Source organism: Dreissena polymorpha, chromosome 1 (genome assembly GCF_020536995.1).
Source record: "Dreissena polymorpha isolate Duluth1 chromosome 1, UMN_Dpol_1.0, whole genome shotgun sequence".
Classification (NCBI taxonomy): Eukaryota; Metazoa; Mollusca; class Bivalvia; order Myida; family Dreissenidae; genus Dreissena; species Dreissena polymorpha.
The window spans coordinates 124029057-124050920 of NC_068355.1; the positions used below are offsets into that span (position 1 = coordinate 124029057).

The 21864-nt window shown below is 33.0% G+C and overlaps 2 protein-coding genes across 3 annotated transcripts in view; one reads left to right on the forward strand and one right to left on the reverse strand.

The window, feature by feature from the left end:
• Positions 1–21864, forward strand: part of LOC127848383 (calcium-responsive transcription factor-like) — a 211335-nt gene that overhangs the window by 93608 nt on the left and 95863 nt on the right. The window lies entirely within an intron of this gene.
• Positions 10907–16783, reverse strand: LOC127848379 (RING finger protein 145-like). The gene is made up of 3 exons (XM_052380808.1): positions 16663–16783; positions 13718–13958; positions 10907–13570 (listed from the first exon to the last, which is right to left on the reverse strand). Exons 1-3 carry the CDS (start codon positions 16726–16728, stop codon positions 11919–11921), a joined length of 1959 nt encoding a protein of 652 aa, XP_052236768.1. The 5' UTR covers positions 16729–16783; the 3' UTR covers positions 10907–11918.

Here is a 21864-nt window from a genome sequence, read left to right on the forward strand (position 1 = left end):
CCGATTTTAAAATATGTTCTGCATATTTTATTTATTAAGGTTATTAAAAAATAATATATATTTATATATATGCTCTTGGACATTACCATAAAAAATGAGCAATACAAATTGTTTTGAGCTCAAAATACAGTCCTCCAAGTCAATTGTTTTAACAAACAATCAGTTTATTTACATCGCTGTTTACTCAATCATGCCGAGCGATTCCGAGCCGGTTTTCCGATAACACATTTTGATTGGTCGGCACAATACATTGTGTATCACGTGAGCAGGTCAAGGGTGAAGAGGCCAGACATTCAAAACAAAAATATCTTACCGAACTCATGATCTCTTTCTTTGCGTTGTTTGTACTACGTCATCAATATATGCGTACTTTACGAAAGAAGCCGAGGAACATCGGAGATGGCGAAAATGTACGGAAATTACAAAGTTTTAAACATTGATTCAAATTATGAAACGGCTATATATTATATCTTCCATAATTCTTGACAACGTTGCACATAAGCTGTGTTATTATCATTTTTTTATGAAAGAGTAACTGAAATCCGGTAAAAATTATACCAGTTTATATGCATAGTTATTGGATTGGATTTGTCACCTTTTACGAGCCTTAAACACTATAACCTTTTAATGGTTAATAGGTTGATGCCTGTTAAATCAATCAAATGGCGTTTTGGTACACTGTTTCATGATTATACTCAAATAAAATCGTCAACACATGAAATTTTTTAATTTAATAAATTTAATTGCCTCAATGACAACTCAAAGTTCACTCAAGTGTAACTTATTTTCTTTGATCTCAAAAGTGATGATCAAATCATACACAACGAACATAGACTGTGGCCATATTTTAAAACCCAATCGTGATAGTGTGCTTACATACATAAAACACACATGTTTTGACCCCATGGACTCTTAAAAGATAAATCCTGTTTCCGATTTTTTTTAATTGAAAGATATTTGAGAACTGTATGTAAACAACGAAGTCGCCACTATACGTATTGGGTAAATAAAATCATCATCATTGAAATTAACGAACATTTATAGTCACCCTTTGAACCTGAACCGACAACGTTCTTCATTTAAATTTAATATAATACATTATCTGTTTGTTGGTATATTATATTGTATAAAGAAAACTTTTCTTTCCACAATGTTAAAGAGTTTAACTAACATTGATTTTTATTATGCTATAATAAATTATGCAGCTTAGGTTTCCGTGTTTTTATTTCGAAAGACATTAATTGTCGCCATAAACAATGAATGTAAAAAAAATACTATGATAAAAAAAACTTTCATTTGCTGTTGAATGTGCTTGTAAAACGTGAATGATACTAAGAATACTGTGATCAATCTGTTACCCATTGACCTTTTATGTCCAGTTGACTGACTTCAAGCGCAACGCCCTGTTAACAGCTAGGGTATGTAATCACTGCGAGTATATCTTTGTTCAAAATAAATGCGACATTTTCTGATTGCCTCATTTACATTTGGGGCATGCTACAGTCCAAAACTGTATATAAATCAAAATAATGTGCTCGTTTCATGATGGATTTAAACATGATACAAGGTTAACATTTCAACCCATGCTTGTAAAAAAAATGGTCTTCAGACACTCATTTTATATCCCATAATTTGAACATGCTTCCAATTTAATGAAAGTGTGGTTTATACACGTTTCACATGAAGAAGATAAAATGCTTTTTTCTAATGTTTAAAGCATATATATAATTAACCTTTTTTAAATAACAACAACACACGTAAGTGTAATTTCGACCGTCTGGTCGAGTTTTAAGCATAACACATAAAATAGTTATTATATCAATGAGGAAGAATGTTTATAGAATATTTCTCAGTACATTATTCGGGAATACAAAAAGAACTTTGACAACTCGGAAAAGAAAAGTAACGTAAAAGATATACGAGGCGAAAATGTATGCAAAACACTTCGGCTTATTTAAGGTAATTTCATACATACCGGTATTCGAATATGTTAAAAAATGATACCAAAACGATATTGTCTCAAAAAGAAAGTTACGACTTCCCTTGGAAAATACCAAATGTAAATTGATCACAACTAAAAACCGCAACATGTGACATGTGGCTTCTAGAAGTAAAATACAAACATATGTTTATTATGTAATACAATATTATTATAAAAGTAGGCTTACTTTTTAGATGGACGGCTTAATGGAATGTAAATGGCTCACATGTACAAATGTTCAGAAACTCTATTACCGGTATTATATCACTTTACTGTAAATAACATTTATAAAACATTCCTATATGGCGTACAATCATTTGATGCACCCACATTTCAAACGGAATTGTGTCTTTCTTTTGTATGGACGGCATTGTGACCAACATATATAAATGTTCATAACATCTAAATAAACTTATTTATTGCGGCAAGGCGGATAAAGTGTGAAAGTAGTGTATCTCGCGAAGGATTATTTAACAGAAACATCAGGTATGTACTTAACCCTCGATGTCTGTTTGATTTCGTAATTTGTAGTTAATCGATGCTACAGACAACGAAAGCTTTGATCGACCCGCGCTTCATGAATTTTTTAATGAATAACATTTAGTCAGTTAGAAAAGACAACAACATAATTCTAGTCTTTATTCTATCTCTACTTTTCTTTATCGACAAAAAAGGAAAGTAAAAGAGTGTCTATTTTGCAACAAACCATGGGTTGAGCCATATTGTTGTGAAAGCAGTTCCGTAAATAGTCCAGTAAAATGCAAAAGCTTCAACGCGTGATCAAAAAATGTTTTGACAAAAACATTTTGTATTTGTATACATATTTAATAATTATTTTTTTATGAAAGAAATGTATGTAATTATGAACTGAAAAACTATATTTCATTACGTATTAAATATACTTGATCAAGCACAACGGATGTATACATGGGCAATGAAGTTGCAAGCAACTGTAGTCTCGTAGTGTTAAGGTTATAAGTAGTCAATTGGTAGAGAAGTAAATCGTGATTAAACTGGCAACAACATAATGATATAAACACCGCTCAAGCATACGGTTCACTCAACTTTAACTAAATACGGGAACCTTTTTTTGTAAAATTTCAGTCTTGTTTCAATATGGAAAATGAACATTCATGTATGTTTATGATATTTCATATTTAATATAATAATTATATCTAATTAAACTGACGCAATCGTTGTTGCTGACGAAAAAACTATGAACACGTAAGAGGCAGTAAGGTAGGACACGTTCACACAACAGGAAAGTGATGTACGTAAATTTTATGTTTTTGGCCTGGGGCATAGCCATGATACCAATTTCTGAGCCTATCCGAATTGGCTGGCTGCCAAAAAACAAACTCCTAAAACTCCGATTTACCACTTAATTCATGCACACTAAAAGTAGTTCTTCGCAGATCTCAATAACTCGCCTTGTAAATACAGCACATCACTATATAACATGACAGTGTCATAAAAGGTGTACAAATATTATTAAAGCAAAATTGCTAAGCATTGGCTACGACATATATTGTTTACATATTCATGCGAGAATAAGTTCCTCACTTGACGGTCTAGGCAGAAAAGATACGAGCGTTTACGGAGACAGTCAGAGGATTTTTTTCTAAAACATTTTTTGAAGACATTATATTTGGTATTTATACACATATGTTAAATATTGTTATTTTACTTTGCGTTAACAAGACATTCCAGAAAAAAAAATGAAAAAAACAACAACAAATATTCACGATCATTCTCGGAAATAGACGAAATAACCGAATATGGTATTTTACTGCGCAGATCGAGCGCGCAAATCGAGCGCGAAAAGTTCTACGTTAGACCAAGTACACTATCTGTACACCGTTCTTTATCAGAGTAAGTGGATTTTCTTTTGTATACCAATTACAAAGGTAATATGAGTGTTTTCCTGATCTGTTAATTATGTAATAGAAAGCTATTTTAGGCTATTGAAAGTGATTTATTAGACGCCAATAATAACAGTGTTTTGCTGCCATGTTGTTGTTGCTGTTGAATATCTTCACTGCCTATGTAGACGAACCCCAACCAGATCTATAGAGTTGAACAAAAGGTTATCGTTTCCGCCACCAGTATCGGTAGTCCTCCACCGTCTATGTGCACTGTAGTATATACACAAATATTGTATTTTCTTACAGTCTCTGAGCTTCTGCTTTCAACCGCTAAGTTAAAAATAGAACTGCTTTATGATTACTGTTTGATTTGGCAGCAAAAAAGGTGTTTTTTTTCACGTTTGTATTCGTCCCCAAAATGGTTCGTACTTAAGATTATGTGAGATTGCACCGTTTTACACTGGGACAGTTCTAGACTCTGTTAGGGTGGAAATACTGAATATAATAATTAAGTAAAATATATTGTTGCTGTAGATTGTCTAGAGTTTTGAAGGTATTAAAAAACAGTTTGGATCCAGATTAGATGACAATGTCACAGAATGCAGGGCCCTTGCTACACTTTGGGCCACTGGGGTCGGGGCCCTTATAGGGGGGGGGGTGATTTTGCGTCGTTTTGGGGGCAAATGGCGAATTTTAGAAGATAAAAAAATTCTTTATTACCGTGAACCAACCATTTAACACTTAAAATTGCTATATTTAAATATAATTTTTGGAGGGGGGAGTTTTTAGCTGAAATAGGGGAACAAGTATACTATTTAAGGGGGAGGGGGAATTGGAGCCGACTTTCGGCCCCAAAAAAGTCAAACGAGGGCCCTGGAATGTGACGTCTTATCATGATCTAAACGGTTCAGCACTGTTTTCAGATTAATTTAATTATGGGTAAAGTAAATGTGCTCATATTTACCCTCCGCATGTAGCAGTCTTCGATTTAGTGTTTGCTCTTGAATATTTTAACAATATTTGTGGCATTCTATAATACTGGTAATTTGGATTACAAATTTTGCCATGTTCAAGGGCCAAAAAAAGCATCTGATGTGACTTCGAAGTACATATTTTGTGTTGTTATTCGTACATTTACCATGTGTTCTTTTGAAATTTGCTTGAACATCACCTTTGTTTGCATAAGAAGAATATTGCATAGTTGGGTCATCTTTTGGTTATTTTTTCATTCGGACGCTTAAATGACCGCTGCCAGTGGGTGTACAAGAAATGTCATAACTTCATGAATTTAAGGGATTTTCAATTGTTAACAAGAAGACTTAATGTATTTGGAAAATAAAATGTTTTCAATATTGAATTTATTTAAACAAGAAATGTGTTTGTCGGAAACACTAAGTCCCCTTCTGCGCCGCTTTAATTTTTTTTGACCGTTGACCTTGAAGGATGACCTTGACCTTGACCTTTTACCACTTAAAATGTGCAGCTCAAAGAGATACACATGCATGCCAAATATGAACTTGTTATCTTCAATATTGCAAAAGTTATGGCAAAATGTTAAAGTTGGACCAAACAAACCAACAGACAGACCAAAAGACAGGGCAAAAACAATATGTCCCCCACTATAGTGGTGGGGGACATAAAAAGAATGTTGCATTGCTCGTATGTTTTTCTTTTTAGGCATAGTGGATACGTGTGTTTGTCTTTTTATTGTCATTTTAGGGATAATCTTTCATTCTGAATAAAAACAATTTTTCACATAAATCTGACGTTTAGTCACTTTAAGCTTGGTGATGTCATTATCAACGTGAAATATGACGTCATCACATCTTTTCGCGGAAGTCCTGGATCAAAATCGGCACTTTCATTGGTTTTTAATTAGAGTTTATTTTTGTCCTGTTCACAAAATATTTTATTTTTAGCTGCCTTATCAGTATAGATGAGGACATGTGGTTTGGTTGTATAATGTCATAATTAGCGATAACAAAGGTTTAAACTTCTTCCCAAGCACACTAAATCTAGCCCCAGGCCTTCAGTGCCTGAGTGTTCCGACGAAATTAGGTGAGTGTTAAATATTTCAGAACATTTTTGTTGGTATTTGAATTTTCATTACTGTGTTAAATTTGTAAAATGTACAACTAATCAGTTGACATCAAAACAACTTCATAGTAGTAACTTCATTTTCTCGTGCGTTAGTCGAATAAGTCAGATTGTAAGACTAGACATAGTGTCACCTTATTGGTGAATCAATAATTATTGTAGTGATAGACATATATATCCAATATGTTTTTGATGTTATACAAGGATGTACAATGGGTATTGCAGGATTGCAGGTGCAGAACGTTTCAAGCCAAAATACATTTGTTGATTCGTAAATTGTTACTCATATGACGAATATATTGCATTTTCAGGACTGATCGTGTGTTATGGGCCGCCCGCTTAACTCTATGATAAAATAAAATAAGTTATTGAACTGCCAGCTGCATACGCATAACAGTCAACATAAATGTATCAACCTGTTGCAACAGGGATAAAGAACGTGTTTGTGTTAATTTTGACGAACATAAACTACAACCTTCTGGGTGGATTTATTATGATATAACACAGCTTCATTAATGTTATTTCTCAGCTTGACTTTCTCAAAAGATTGTTTGCATCTAACGTGTGTTTGAGAACTGTAAAGTACTCCTTGTCTACGTCAGCACTGCCCATTATAGCCCGTCATTTTCCTAACGCGTCCGGGCGTCTTTGAACGATTTCGGGAAATCGCTTCTCACATTAGCTCTTCCTTGATAACCCATCCTTTTCAAATGTATAAGAATCAACTCTTTCTTCTGTTATTGAGAATGCAAAGCACTTGATATTCGTGACTAGCAAAAGAAAAACACGCATCGTCATTTGATCGATATAATTACAAAGAAAGATTTCCTCATCTTCAGCAAGGTACTGCGACGTTCCCATTGTTAACTGAAAGCTCTACCCGCCCAGACAGTCTATCAGCAATAGCCATCCGTTCGTAGTTTTGTGGTGATTACTTGTTACTGGTTTTGTTAATACTTTCATAACCATGCCATGTGTATTATTTAAGAGTCAATGAATTCAAATATATCGTGTGCAAATTATTAATAAAACCTATTTAGTTTTAGCCATAAATATTTTGGCGAGTTGTATACCGCAGTATGGAACAATATAGTCGCTTTCTGAGAGTAAATGCAGTATACGGTCAAGTTATTAAGTTATTACATTACTGTTATTAATTTTTAGATGACTAGAATAAGTTTTTTGTTTGATTCGTAACTTTGTATTTTATAACAATCATCCATGCTTACTTTATTTAAGTGTAATGTCGTTGTATTGACATAGAAAACAATAAAATAAATTAAAAATGTTCAGTTGCAACTAATGCTGTTTTTAATAGTTTTAGTGAAACGGGTCTTTATCGAAATCTTAAGCCTATATTTATTAACAATTTATAAAGACAATAAAAATAGTTTACTAGAACGCTTAAATTACGTGCGCATGTTTAATGTTAAACTTTACATCGCATTCTACATCAAGAACATTGGCGCCGAACTCGTATAAGAATGCAAATAAGTACATGTATGTGCAGGCGATTCTTTACAAATAGGGGCTTTAGCAGGAAATCGATGAATCGTTTTAAAGGGGCCTTTTCACGTTTAGGTAAATTGAAAAAAAAATAAGAAAAATGTTTCAGATTCGCAAATTTTCGTTGTAGAAATGATATTTGTGAGGAAACAGTAATACTGAACATTTACCATGCTCTGAAATATCCATTATATGCATCTTTTGACGATTTAAAAACCTAAAACTTTTAAAGCGTTGCAACTCGAGACGATTGAATAATTTGGAGAGTTCTGTTGTTGTCGTTATATTTTGTGATACGAGGATTGCTTATATGAGGTATAAAATACGTTACTCATCTTATGGACACGGATGGTCGAGTGGTCTAAGCGATAGACTTTTGCTCCAGCAGTCATTGGTTCGCGTCCCGTTGCGGGTTACTTATTTTCTTTCTTTAATTTTATTCTTGTTTTTAATGGATTTTTTTATATCCAATGTTTACATTTATCAATATAAAAAATTTAATGACAAACTTCAATACATGCCAAAATCTGTGAAAAGGCCCCTTTAATATAGCTATACACAAACTACACAACTAAAACCCGAAGTTGCTATTTAGTCTGTTCAAATCTGCATTCAACTATAATGTTAACAAAGATGATTTACTGAAGTATAATACAGTTTAATTAATATTTCACACACCTACAATATCTAAACAAGTTCAAAAGCACTTAACAAATTCATAATGATAGCTGTATGCACACGTTCGAAAGACTTTAAAGAGTTGCCCTTAAAGCTGTTATTTTGTACCTGACTTTAATATAGAAATTATAGGGCAACGAGGTCTACACCTTGACTGAGATATTATGAGTAAAAATGTTCTTTCAAGTTTTCAACAAATTGAACTCCCAAATTTGACTTCTAGAGTGTTCACGTATTTCACTACAGCCATATAAGGAAAACGGCCACGTCCCCTTGCGACTATGTTTTTCAAAAGACCGAAACCATTTTTGAAAGATATCCGTATAAGAACAATTGTTCTAAGAAAAGTTTCTCGAAGAGTGGACAAAACACAAGTTACTTCCAGAGTGTTCACACGGTTTCACGATATCCATATAATTAAGAAAAAACTGCACCGTCTCCTTCATGTCAGGTGTTCATGGGATCCTGAACCATATACATACTTACCGAGATATCATTCAAACCAATTTCTGGGAACATTATATTACCATGGACAAAGCATGTGACTTCTAGTGTGTTCAGCCTACTTTACTATATCCTTATAAGGAAAAGTTCTCAGCCCCCATTACGAACATGTTTATTTACGGATCGAAACCTTTTTAAACTTCGGCTGAGATAGCATCAAAACAAATATTTTGATTAAATTTTATGCACATTGAGATAAACCATGTGAATTACAAAGTTCACAAGGTTTTGAAATAATAAGAAAACTGCCCTGTCCCTTGGAGCAATATCCAAAATGACCGAAATGCCATTAAAACAAATGTTCTGAGCAAGTTTAATGAATTTTGGAAGAAATATTTTGAAAATTGCATCGTCCCATGGCGGTCATGTTTTTCAAATGCCCCGAACCATTTTGATATCTGCCGAGAAATCATTAGTACACATATTCTGAGCAAGATTAATGCAGATTGAACACACATGTGATTTAAAGGGTGTTTACGATGTTTCAATAAAGAAACATAAGGAAAACTGCGCCGCCCACTGATGGCCATGTTTTCCAGTGGACCGAAACCATTTACAAACTCAATATAGATGCAATTCTAACGATGGATAAGGTTCATGATAATTTCACAAATTCTAAAATGTCCATATGTATTAACTATAGCCATAAATAATTATACTGCCTAGCCCATCTACGGCCATGTTTTTTCAACACCGGAACCATTTATGAACTTAGTAAATATATTATTCAAATAAATGCTCTTAGCAAACTTCATGATGATTGGACAAACAATTTGACTTCTGGTTGCTCAAAATTTCACTATAACCTTATTAGGAAAACTTCCTTGTCCCTTGGGGCCATTAGTTCAACGAACCGGAACAATTCGAACTCAAGATACTTATAAATCAAAACAGCAACAATTCTGAGCAAAATTCATGAAAATATGACAAATAATGTAAGTTCGAAGTTTTGACTCAAGCCACATCAGAAATCTGTCCTATTCCCCGGCAAATAGACCGAAATAATTTTCAAACTCAGCCGAGCTGTCATTTAAACTTTTGTCGTGAGCAAGTTTCATTAAATTGGACAAACGATATGACATCCGGAGTTTTTCCATTTTTTCCTTTAATTGGACAAAGTGGTATAGTTTTTACACGTGACCCAGTTTTGAACTCGGCCGAGGACAATTTCTGACCAAGTTTATTCAGAAATGTGTAATAATTGATGTCTCTAGAGTGTTCTCACGGTAAATATTGACGACGCACAACGGACGACGCGCAACAAACGAACAAAAGGTGATCAAAAAAGCTCACCATGGGAACCTTGTGCTCAGATCAGCTAAAATTTGACTTCCTAAGGCTGTTGGCCTTTCTGTTAATCTAGTATATAATTATTTTTAGTTATACTCACTTCAACACTACACGTGAGCAAATACACGTAAAATTGGGAGCCACGTATTAAACTTTCCCTTTTAGACAGGGATTTGGAATTTAATTACATCGTCAATATTTTATTTCCAATAAGTCGTTGAAGAGAAAATTGACGACACTATACGTAGGTCCACTTTACCCGTACGTATAGAACGTATTATTCAATTGAGATAATGAAATGTTGAGAATTAAAGCAGAAACAAAATATACCATATAATTATATCAATTCATTATTAAAGGTCGACGATTTCCTGAATAATCATTTGAGCGGATCAAGCAGTCAATAAGCACATATAAGCACTTTCTAAATACTGACGTATATTGATAAGGTTATATTGCATCTTTGAAGTAAGAATATGTATCCATGTGTAACTGGCCGCGAGTAAATTGGGGTTAATACTTCTTAATAACAATCAATACCTTATACGACACGGTGGCCTATTATCTTAAGATTCGAATGCCAATAAAAAGCACCCACAAATATCGTTGCGTGTACTTGGATCGAATGGCTAATAAAGCCCCTGTTTCTACATTTAAATTTTGTAGAAACTCACTGGTCATCTTCCGTACGAATCCAGCTACATAATTATTTTGATTACCTTTTGCCAAATATTTACGATTTCGACAAAGACGACGATAACCGAGATAAGCACGCGTCGAGTACCTTTTTGTAATTTTATTTAAAATATTTGGTGTTAAATCTACGCAATTAAGAATAATTGTAAATATTAAAGTTATAATATGTATGGAGAAAAACGTCATGATAAAATTTTAGAATAATATTCAACAATTATATGTATTAAACACTTGTTATAAATTAAAACTGTATGCATGATTTATACGTGAAACTATTTTTATTCTGTCATTGTAAAGAAAGGTAAAGTTTGCAACTACACAAGCAGAAATATGGTCAAAATGTAAAATTAACATACTTATATGATCATTATATCCGTATATTAAAAATCAAGGAAATCTAAATATGAAAACGAATAGTAAACACGTATGATATAACGCAAGTGAGAGTCAGGGTGAACTATTACTAACACAGATATCACGTACAACAAAAGTTCTACTAATTAAAATACTCCATTAACACACATTAAAGCAACGACAAATTAATTTTAAGAATACACTCATAAAATGCTATACTTTTAGAAAATTAAATGAAACATAAATTCATACAAAATTAATATACAAACGATACATGAAATAATGTAGCAAAAATGCAAATCTTAGCACAGCCAAACAGCCAAAGAAAGCCATAAATTTTAGTTTTTTTAAGCTCTTAGAATATAAAACGATATTTAATGTGTCACTTTATTGTATGAATGACATAAATTATAATATACACATTAAAAGCAACACATGACAATTATGCATCTGATAATTCTGGTTAATGTATCAGTTTTTACCTTTTTATATATATTTTTTCATTATTTGGCATCTCGCACTATTATATTATCATTTCAAAATAAGTATCAATTAAACATGTTTTTTTCCCAATAACTTTTTCGTCGTTACGCTGCATTTACAGTTACGTGTTACAAAAAGCAATGTGTCACATGCGCAGATCATGTAGGTTTAAGTTTTGCGGACAACCCTTTGTTGAAATACGGAAATTTGTTGATAAAAAACTCACCAACGTCATCAATAGCATGATTTACCTTTTAAAATTGTCATTTTTACATCTTGTTTTTCGTTTGCATTTGCTAGACATGCAAACATGCAACACACTCCAAAGAAAAGCATACTTTAATCAATTTAGCTAAAATAAAATTTCCAGTATTTATCTTTTTATCACGATTTTGTTTCGAATATTTGTTTCCACTTCATTACCTATGAATGATCCGACGTGCACATTGCTTATATTAGCCTATTCACCTTCTGAATATGCGATGTGTTATGTTTGAAAACACATTACCAATAAATGTTTGAGCTTGTGGTATTTCAAACTGTGCATTACATAAAGGACACGTAATTCGTTTACGAAACCATCTCTTTAAACAGTCGCCGTGATACATGTGTTGACAAGGTAATTGTTTGCACACTTCCAGAGGAGCCCTACATATTAAACATTCATTATTTTGTAAGATATCTGGTAGTCCATCTATGAAAGCTCGGACATTGCTGTGAAATGAATAGTTTTTCCAGTCTTTCTGCGCTAATACTAAGGTGGCCACAAAGCCGATGAGATTGATAGGAAGTCTGAGCAGGAACCATGAAGTCATAATCGGACAAAACATGCGAGTGTAAAAGTGAATAGCGTTGTCTATAAAAAGTGCACACATTTTGATTACACTCATATGTTCAGACATGTTCATCGCATGATCTTGGAAACGAAACGGAAAATGTGATATTAAAAGTAAAATGTTGCTCAGAAAAAGGCCTACACATTTCACTAAAACACAGCTGCTTTTGGTTAAGAACATGTAAGTCCATACACTTAGCACTGAATAGTTTGCTACAGTTGTTGAGATGTATATGTAACCAACAATAAGTATTACCGAAGTTGTCAAAATTCGGAATAACATAAACATTTTCCCACTAGCACCTTCATTCACAATGCCTATTATCTCATCATCAACTTTATCTATGGTAACGCAAATCACTATAGATAGAAAACAAACAAGTATTAATGGAAAAATGCTTTGTCTCGAATAAGTATCTAGAAAAACGAAGTCTGTGTCGTGAAACAGCGATAGTGATCCGAAAGCGATATAATAATGTAATACGTCAAAATTTAACTGGCTGGGCTGGATGCCTATGAATCGAATTACAACATACATACTGTAGACAAATAGTTTTGAAATTAAAGACGCTAACCCAATAGCGGAAACAAAGTTTAATGGGCTTTTAGAGACGCAACGGTACAACGGTATGAAGCCAGAAAGTTCAAGATCAGAAAGAAGAACAACTATCAGTAACTGTATTATGAAAGGGACGATGGCAAGGTTAACCCAATGAAACATGCTCTGCATCACAATCGAATTTATATTAGATTTACGTTGGTTATATACATTGATATACTCATGCAGCCTTTCAGAAGATATTCTTACTGATTCCTCATTCGTCTCATTCTGCAGCTGTAGTGTTATTTTTGAAATAATCTTTTGTAATCTTACATTTTCTACTTCATCATAATACTCGTCAAGACCGGAAAGAAACATAATGTATACACTTTGGGTACTCCAGAAATATATTTCAGTAAGAAGACGTGATTCATTAAAAACAGGTAAATAAATGACCGCAATTGGAAAGACATTTAACAACACAGCCCATTTTGAGCAATACTTTAAATGAAACGAACTTAAGACCAAAGCTGTTAGTAAAGGCAAATTACTATCAACAGATTCTTTAGAAATGTTTATGCCAAATATGTCTTGAAAACATTGTCCATCAAGGTTGCTTCTGAGGGTCCAATAAACAGCTTGCGATAGCCAAGATGCTAAGATGCACATCAGCATATCTCGGTACGCCGGGAACAAAGTTTGAAGTCCTGCTTTGATGTTAACGAGCCAAAGTAAACATGCTGAAAAACATGGATAAAGAAATATTTAAGTACTGCATTCAAAATAAACTGACTTCGTTTTTCAATAATTCATAATATGTGTTTCTTATTTTATAGAGGCAATTCTTACGTTTTAAACTAACACATACATAAAATCACATAGCTTACAATATATTCGAATAAGACTAAGCGGAAGATCTAACAGACGATTGTCCGAGAACGGTCCAAGTGTCGCACAGACAATCATTAAGCCAATCAAAGGCATACGGAATATCGAATCGATGATGGTCTTCCTCTTTCCGCTGACATTTTCTATATAGATGTCCATCGCAGCACCAACCTTCACCAACCAACCGACAGACTGTTCTTCTAAAGCGGGTTGTCGCAAATCAAGTTCGACTTCGCCCATCTTAATACATAAACATGTATTCTATTTATATTAAAATAATTTACATATTTAGACATTAACACAGTATCGTTAAGGCAAAACCGACCTTAATGTACTTTTATATTAGGCCTTTTATGTAGACATTTAATTTGTATTTTGTTGTTTTTTTTTTTCAATTGCAACGCATCCTGATTTACTGATTAATTAGGCGTGTATAATTTATACGTTCGTATTTTGTTTCCATTTATTTTATGACTAGTTTCGAGTAAAAATCTAATAAAATCGCGTTCGCCATTACACACCACTTCATCATGATAATCGAATAAAATATATTTAGGATTTCATTGACTGTTTCGAATATCGAATTCCAAATATCTCGACATGTGTACTAAAATAAATTACGTAAATAAATAATTGTGATTACTGTGGTTACCGTTATTCAAAAGAGAGGAAAACGAACTTTCCTGAGTCTTATTAATAACATTGTGACTATATCACAAATAGCAAAGTAATGAGTCTGATTGATTAAATTACTAATATAAAAATAGCAAAGTCATACAATAGCATAATAACAAGGAACCATTTCAATCTACTTGACGAGTCATACGTTCGTTTGAACAAATTTGACACGACGTTGTGCAAGCTTAATAACAAGTGTAGCTCTCAGCAGCTTTATTAAAGACGTTAAAATACTCTATGTATTGTCATGTTTTATCCAAACAGTCGGTCATTTCCCGTAAAATAACGACAAGCGGACGGTGGCACTGATTTCTCATACGATAATGTTTCTTGAGTTTCATAGCTCCTATATTCATAGCAGTCGGCCTAAGAGGTAATGCCATTAAAATATAATTTCAAGCACACCCATGTCCGGACGAATGGGCATATGCATGATGTATGGTCGAAGACCTTTGATCACTTGAGCTAACAACACAAGGCACTCGTGATGTCTTTGTAATGATAAGTGCATGTTGTAAACAAATCATTGGATCAAATGAATGTATGATTGTACATTAAAATGGCAAAGCTATTACTATATTAGATATATACAAGTTATTTATTGAATCAGTAACAATATTTACTTCAATTAGTAATGAGAAAATAATTGTACTAATGCAGATGCCAAATAAAGTTCGAAAAACGATTCTTGTTTTCGATTCTTTCGCGAAACATATTCAGAAAAAACGCCAACCTCTGTTTCTAAACCCAATTACCAACCAGATATAATTTTAATTTTAAAGTGTCAACGGTAACAAAGTGAAATGATGCTAGATATTGTTTGTGTGGTTAATGTTCACGGTCAAAATTACTTTAACAGTGTTTTAGTGTTTAGAGGTTGCGAAAAATAAATGAATGCACAGCCAGGGTATAAACATTGCAACCGGCTTACCGTTCAATAAAAACACCCGCGACCCCTCAACAAGACAAATGCCATAGAGTAAACATCTCCACAATGTTCTAAATTACAACCAATATTTTGAATATTTACTTGTTATAGGTTACATTAAGATGATTCTAAGATGCGTTAGAGGAATAACAACAATTTATTTAAGCCCCCTTCAAATGTACACATGTATGTACATTCGATGTAATAACAGAAATAATTTAACATTAGGAAGCTAATGAGAAAGATACAGACTTTTGTAATGGTGTCAGGCTTGAGACTTATTATATTGAATTGTCGACTTGAAACATATATCTGCAGGAAACAATAAAAAAATGAATAGGCCCTAGAAACGCTTAAGTAGAGTATTTAAGATGTTTTATTAACTTATCCAATATACATGATTTCATATACACCTATTATTAACTTTTTACAAGTATGGATAAAATGTAGTTTATATAGTTTCATAGTTCATATTGCCCACCTAAGCAATGATATTCAGAATTTCCTAGTTTCCATATATTTTCCTAGTTGTACCTTGTTTCCATAATTTCAACCAATACTTAAATTATGCAAACGTATGTTTAAATAAGTGAAAATGGTGTTTTTTAATAATCAACTTAATTTGTAACAAGAAATGTATTAACATGGTTCATACACAGATCATGAAGGCACTAGTTGTTTCACCTTGGAATTTAACATATAGTGTCCATAATGTTAAAAAAGGGAATTGTTTACTTTATGAATATAGGGACTTTTTCATGCTTTCGTATTTTTTGAAAATGTCAATTCATAAATTTATTTAAACATTTTAATAATTATAATATCAATAACGAAAAACTTGACATTTTCGGCCACCTTACCCAGACTTCATGTCGTCAAAGCCAACACTCCACCTCTACGTCGTGAAGGCTTTATATACAAGTCTTAGCGCGTATAAGTTTGCTTCCTTATTTTGATTTATACCGATTTGTATTTGTATGCACACACTCGGAAAAAAATCGGAATGTCGATCATTTATGGAAGGAAGCAAAATCACACGAGGTTAATAACCAATCTTAGATCTGTACTATCGATTGAAGTTTTATGTTATCACCTGCATTGAAAGTTTTAATTTAAACTGCCAGTATTCTTACACAGCGGTCTTTGTCAGCTTAATGATAGCAAGTTGTACTTTGAAAACGTGCATACATGCATAAATCATACCTGATGATAACTAGAATAGCAAATACATTTTTATGTAGTAATGCATTAAGTACTATTATTATTATTATCATTATTATTATTATTATTATTATTATTATAACTTTATATTTAGTATTAAGAAAGATATGTTCTTGCCTTTTCTGCGTAGTCAAAAGCGGAAGAAAACTGTATTGTAAATATCCACAAAAATGGTGCATGCATGCGAACGTCTCCAATGACACTTATTTCTCTGTCACTACACAAACAAAACAGTTGATTTTGTATACAGATTAAACAGATCAGATTTCCATGAACCATATAAAAATAGATATGAGATCATACAAATTGGCACGAACATAATTTTTAAAGGGACTGATTTACACATTGATTTTTTCATATTTCTACAATAGATGAATTATAGTTTAAGCAGGTTAATAATAACGCAAAAAAATGAATGTAAATACCGTTTCTTGTATGAGCAACTATCATATGAAAAAAACAATATATAAAGCGTAAAAGTTTCGTTGCAGTTGTTGATGGATACACATGGACAATCTACGTAATTACAAGGTCCTCTGTATGAATCACGACGGCATGGTCTATTTAATTGTATTATTCAAAATCTTGTTCATGCATTGATGCTTCAGCTCTTTGATTTGTATCCTTACATCGATCAAGTTAAGACCTCAAATTGCGTACTACAAAGATGGCAAGAATGTGAAAAAGTTCCTTTAAAATAAAATTATGGAATGCGCTATTTAAAAAATGACGCAAATACAAAAATAGTCGTTTTGGGAAACCCAATCCAAATAAGCCTTTAACATTCTGAAATGATTTATCGCCGCGTTAAGTAGACAAGCTGATTTATTAGTATGTTTTTCAGTATCGTGCCTATAAATCATCATTTCAGGACAAGCGGAAAATGTTAAGTTACAAAGAATGAATTCCAGTGTGGGTTATTCTGCAATACAATTTGTATGTGGGTCGTGCATAACATTTTAAAAATGTTTATTCGGGATACTTGGAAGTTGCACATTTAAGAAAATCTTTCTAGCAGTATACTGCAGCCTAGCCTTTATAATGATATTGAAAAAAAACACAACAGAAACATATATTTGATTATACATTTTACAATAACATAAAAAAAACTAAGTATCACTTTAACTGAGGCATCGCTAATATGACGTGGTAATGAATCAAGCATCATATTGTTTCAATTTATTGATTGCACTTATACTCGCTCGGAAAAAGAAAGCACACAATTGGTGCCGACGCCGATTCTTGTACTATGAGTACCATCTGTACAATCAAAACGCAACGCACAAATTGGGATATATTTAAGAATTAAATAATCCTCGTTCCTCTAACAAATGCATCAGTGATCAATTTTCCACAAACAATTCAGGAACGACGAAAAACTACCATACCTGGTAAAGGCCCGAATTGATCGAAAGCGTGCATAATTGGTGCACGATACACTCCACATAATGGGACTACTACATTAACAGACATAAACTCCCCCAGGGGTCCTATCCACAAAGCTCCTTAGTGAAAACTAAAGTAAATTCCTTTAAATTGAAAATTTGTTTAAGTCTATACTTGATTAAATTGAACTTCATTTTTGTCTTGAATGCTATTATGGTGTTTAAAGGCTCTAGTAGTAGTAGTAGTAGTAGTAGTAGTAGTAGTAGTAGTAGTAGTAGTAGTAGTAGTAGTAGTAGTAGTAGTAGTAGTAGTAGTAGTAGTTGTAGTAGTAGTAGTAGTAGTAGTAGTAGTAGTAGTAGTAGTTGTAGTAGTAGTAGTAGTAGTAGTAGTAGTAAGTAGTAGTAGTAGTAGTATTAATAGTAGTAGTAAAAGTAGTAGAAGTAGTAGTAATTGTAATAGTAGTAGTAGTAGTAGTAGTAGTAGTAGTAGCAGTAGTAGTAGTAGTAGTAGTTGCGGGCTGCATTTGTTTAATTTGGACATGGTGCGTTCAAAAATTAAAAATTTATTTCGAAATTCATTAGGCTTCTTGTCCAGGAGTAAACATAAAGTACAACACAATATATTCAGAAGTGTTTAATGATGATAAAATAACAACACATTCTTCTCACCAATAAAAAGTTGTTCACCTTCTTCTGAAAATATTTTAACGCACAATTGTTGTTAACATGCGAGTAATATTTCGTGATATATACTGGGGATACCGCGTATCGCTGTATTAAGCCTTTGTCTTCAAAAAATGTATCGTAATAAATCAAAGAAAACACATCCGTTCGTTAATATTTTACATAATACTGTACTTAAAATTTGTTTTGTTTTTTAAGTAATTGAATGATCATATTTAATAAGATGGTCCAGGGTGATATTTTATCACAATTGTCACAATGAGTTAAAATAAGAAAGTAACAAATCACAGACGATGTGATAAATCCCTGTAACTATTGTTTCACTCACTCAAAAAAAAAATCCAAGTACAGTATTATGTATCTTAACAATTATGCATGCAGATTTCCCTTTTAAACTACACCAGAATACTTTTTATAAACAGTATCAAATTGTAAACAAAGACTAAGAGAAAGAGCGAGATTCCCGGCCTGCGCGCGCATTTCAAAAAGCGAGCGGGGTGACAGCGATTTAATTATGGGTAATGGCGCACTTCCGGTGTTTGAGAAAATTGCGAGTGCCCTACCTTGTAAATATCTATTTACATAGTCGAACTATCTTTTTTAAGAAGACGTTTTGTCGGAAGATTTTTATTGATTTAGTATGTGAATGCATTATAATAAACAAGGGTAACTAAAAAAAAATGAATAAAACAAAACAAAAAAAAGCACATTGCCATCGAGCGCCTGTGGGCAATACGTCTATGTGTCTATAGAGTTGTTTACATTTCGACATAAACAGATAAGTGTTTACGCTAAAAACTCTTAAGTGTACTACAGTTTATCCTCGAACATGAAATAAGGTAATGCTTTTGTTACATTGTATACGTCTTCCTAGTGATTAGTCCACAACAAAAGAATAACCATTTATGTTAAGTAAAACCATAAGGAGCATTGAAACGAAGTCTTTAACCTGTAATACATGTGGGAAATATATATTTCTCGGACAAAAATAGGGTTGTTCATTGAATATTTTTTTAATAAATGGAATACGGCATGAAAAATGTACTGATATATCATGGGTTCATCATCTACAAGTGAATGTAAACAAAGCCGTGGTTTGATGTGCGCACGAGGCCCGAATATGGGGTCAGTGAAGGAAGGTAATTTTACAGGAGTATTTTCCGGACATTTATATAATTTGAACAAATCGCAACAAATTATAGTTAAAATGATATTTTTCTTATATGAAACGTTAAAATGATGTGAATATATTTTTGTTACGGTGCAACATGTCTTCTTCTGCCTGTGTAAATAGAGTTACAGTTTGTTTCGAATAGTAATGTATACCAGAATATCATGCTCAATGTCTTCTTGACAAGTGATGACGCTCATCGCTTTAATATAACCGGAATATTTTTTAATTCGGTAAGTGAAAACACGGGCATTAATAAATATTCAAGGGATAAAATCCAAATAGTGAATGTATAGTGGTAAAATTGATTTGTTTCCCTTTAAGTAACTTGTTATTTAGCAATTCATATACGACAATGTGTGGCGAGTATTCAATGTAAAAAATCAATATACAAATATTCATGTGTGATGACCACATCAGTTTTTTGTTTAAATAAGAAGTTGCAATAAAAAAATGAGATCTTGTGTATTGTAACAGACGAACAAAAATCTCATGAAAACAGATCGAACCTCAGTTATTGAATTTGTTTGCGCATGCGAGTGCTATTCATATGCCCAGCGAGGGGTCCCATTTCACTAAGACGAAATTTGTAAACATTGATATTTGTAAACTATAATACTTGTCCTTTAACGAATTGATACTGTTTACTTTAAGAAAACAAGCGTCTATAAGTAGGCCTATGTCACGAAGCAAATTCTGTTTAAGGTTACAATACACGAAATAAATAGAACGTCCGGTAAATACTGCTGTCTGAGAAATTCTCGCTCACAAGTTGACAAATTAAGTGTGACCATTAGTGTAATCAGTTGGTTCTTAACACATATTGTTTAAAAATGTTATTTAAAGCTAAACATTCAACGTGATCAACATGAAACTCCGATAATAAAAATACACCAGAAGATTTATAAACAATGTCTTAACTAGTTCTGGATACTTTGACTTAAGTTAAAATGTCGTTTTTATATTATCTGACCTTTCCCGACATAGTGTTATAGAAAAACATCCAAGCAAAGTCTCCCAGAACTTCACAATTGATGAACAGGCACCGCAAAACTTTCCAAGTTACTTTTTCGGTGCGGAAGTTACTAATATTGGCAGCATATATGGAAAGATAAATAACGTTTACACCTATAGGGCTTACGTTTGACAAGATTCTGTCTAAATACAACTTAAAATAACTTTTTCATTACAAATGTGGCGAGTGTTGGAAAATAGAAATCATTTAGGAATAATAATCACTTGGTATTTTACAGTCATGTTACCTTTAACCTATTTTTAGTAACACAACTTGCTCTCTCTGCTTTGAATGAAAACAGAATTCTATGGAGTTTAACCTGTCTAGTGCTTGTTTAAGGAACAAAGCATAATTTGTATGCATAACCAAGGAATACTACAATAAACGTCAACATTGAAACAATATTTACGCTAGTAAGACTTATTAAACAATAATTGCAAAACGGAAATGGAAAGTTGTGTTTACAAATCTGATCACGTGGTCAATGTTGCTTCGAAAATATTTGAATTTAACTCTCGTCACAAATTCTAACAACAATGGTGGCCTTAGTGTACATCTTATGTCTTTTTGAGACATTTTGCGGTATTGGTTGATACATTTGTCTATTTCCATTCGCTTGACATGCTGCATGTCAATATATGAATTTATAACGATTACCTTGTAGTATCCTAAACAGAGTTCGAAATAATTTCTAGCGCGTTATGAGTATTTAACGACTATGGTAGCCATTTGAAAAAAGGGTTAGCTTCAGCGAACAGGACTAATAAGTACTTTAAAACCTGTTTGCTGAAGTTCATGTAGCTGTTTCCTGACACGAAATTTTTCAGATCGCTTTTGCGGAGTACATTCCCTAAGTATCCACTTCACTTTAAGGGCGACCCTCAGTTAATCGTCCTGTTGTGGATGCAAATGTTGGAAGCAGCTGAACCATTAAAACAATATTGTTCTTCTCTAAGTTCATCCACAGTGAGTGGTTAGTGAATACCGGCCCGATTTCCAAACCTAATTATATTTTTTTCCAAATCCATAAAAATGTCCCTATCCTGTATCAGCAGTACTCGCAT

Bases quoted from the DNA above. Each gene is read 5' to 3' on its own strand.
- LOC127848379 (XM_052380808.1), bottom strand. From the start codon at position 16,728: ATGCATGCACCATTTTTGTGGATATTTACAATACAGTTTTCTTCCGCT. The intron at 13,959-16,662 runs GCAAGAACATAT...TTATGTATTAAG, and splicing joins CTTTTGACTACGCAGAAAAG to ATGGGCGAAGTCGAACTTGA. The intron at 13,571-13,717 runs GTAAGCTATGTG...CATGTTTTTCAG, and splicing joins TAGTCTTATTCGAATATATT to CATGTTTACTTTGGCTCGTT.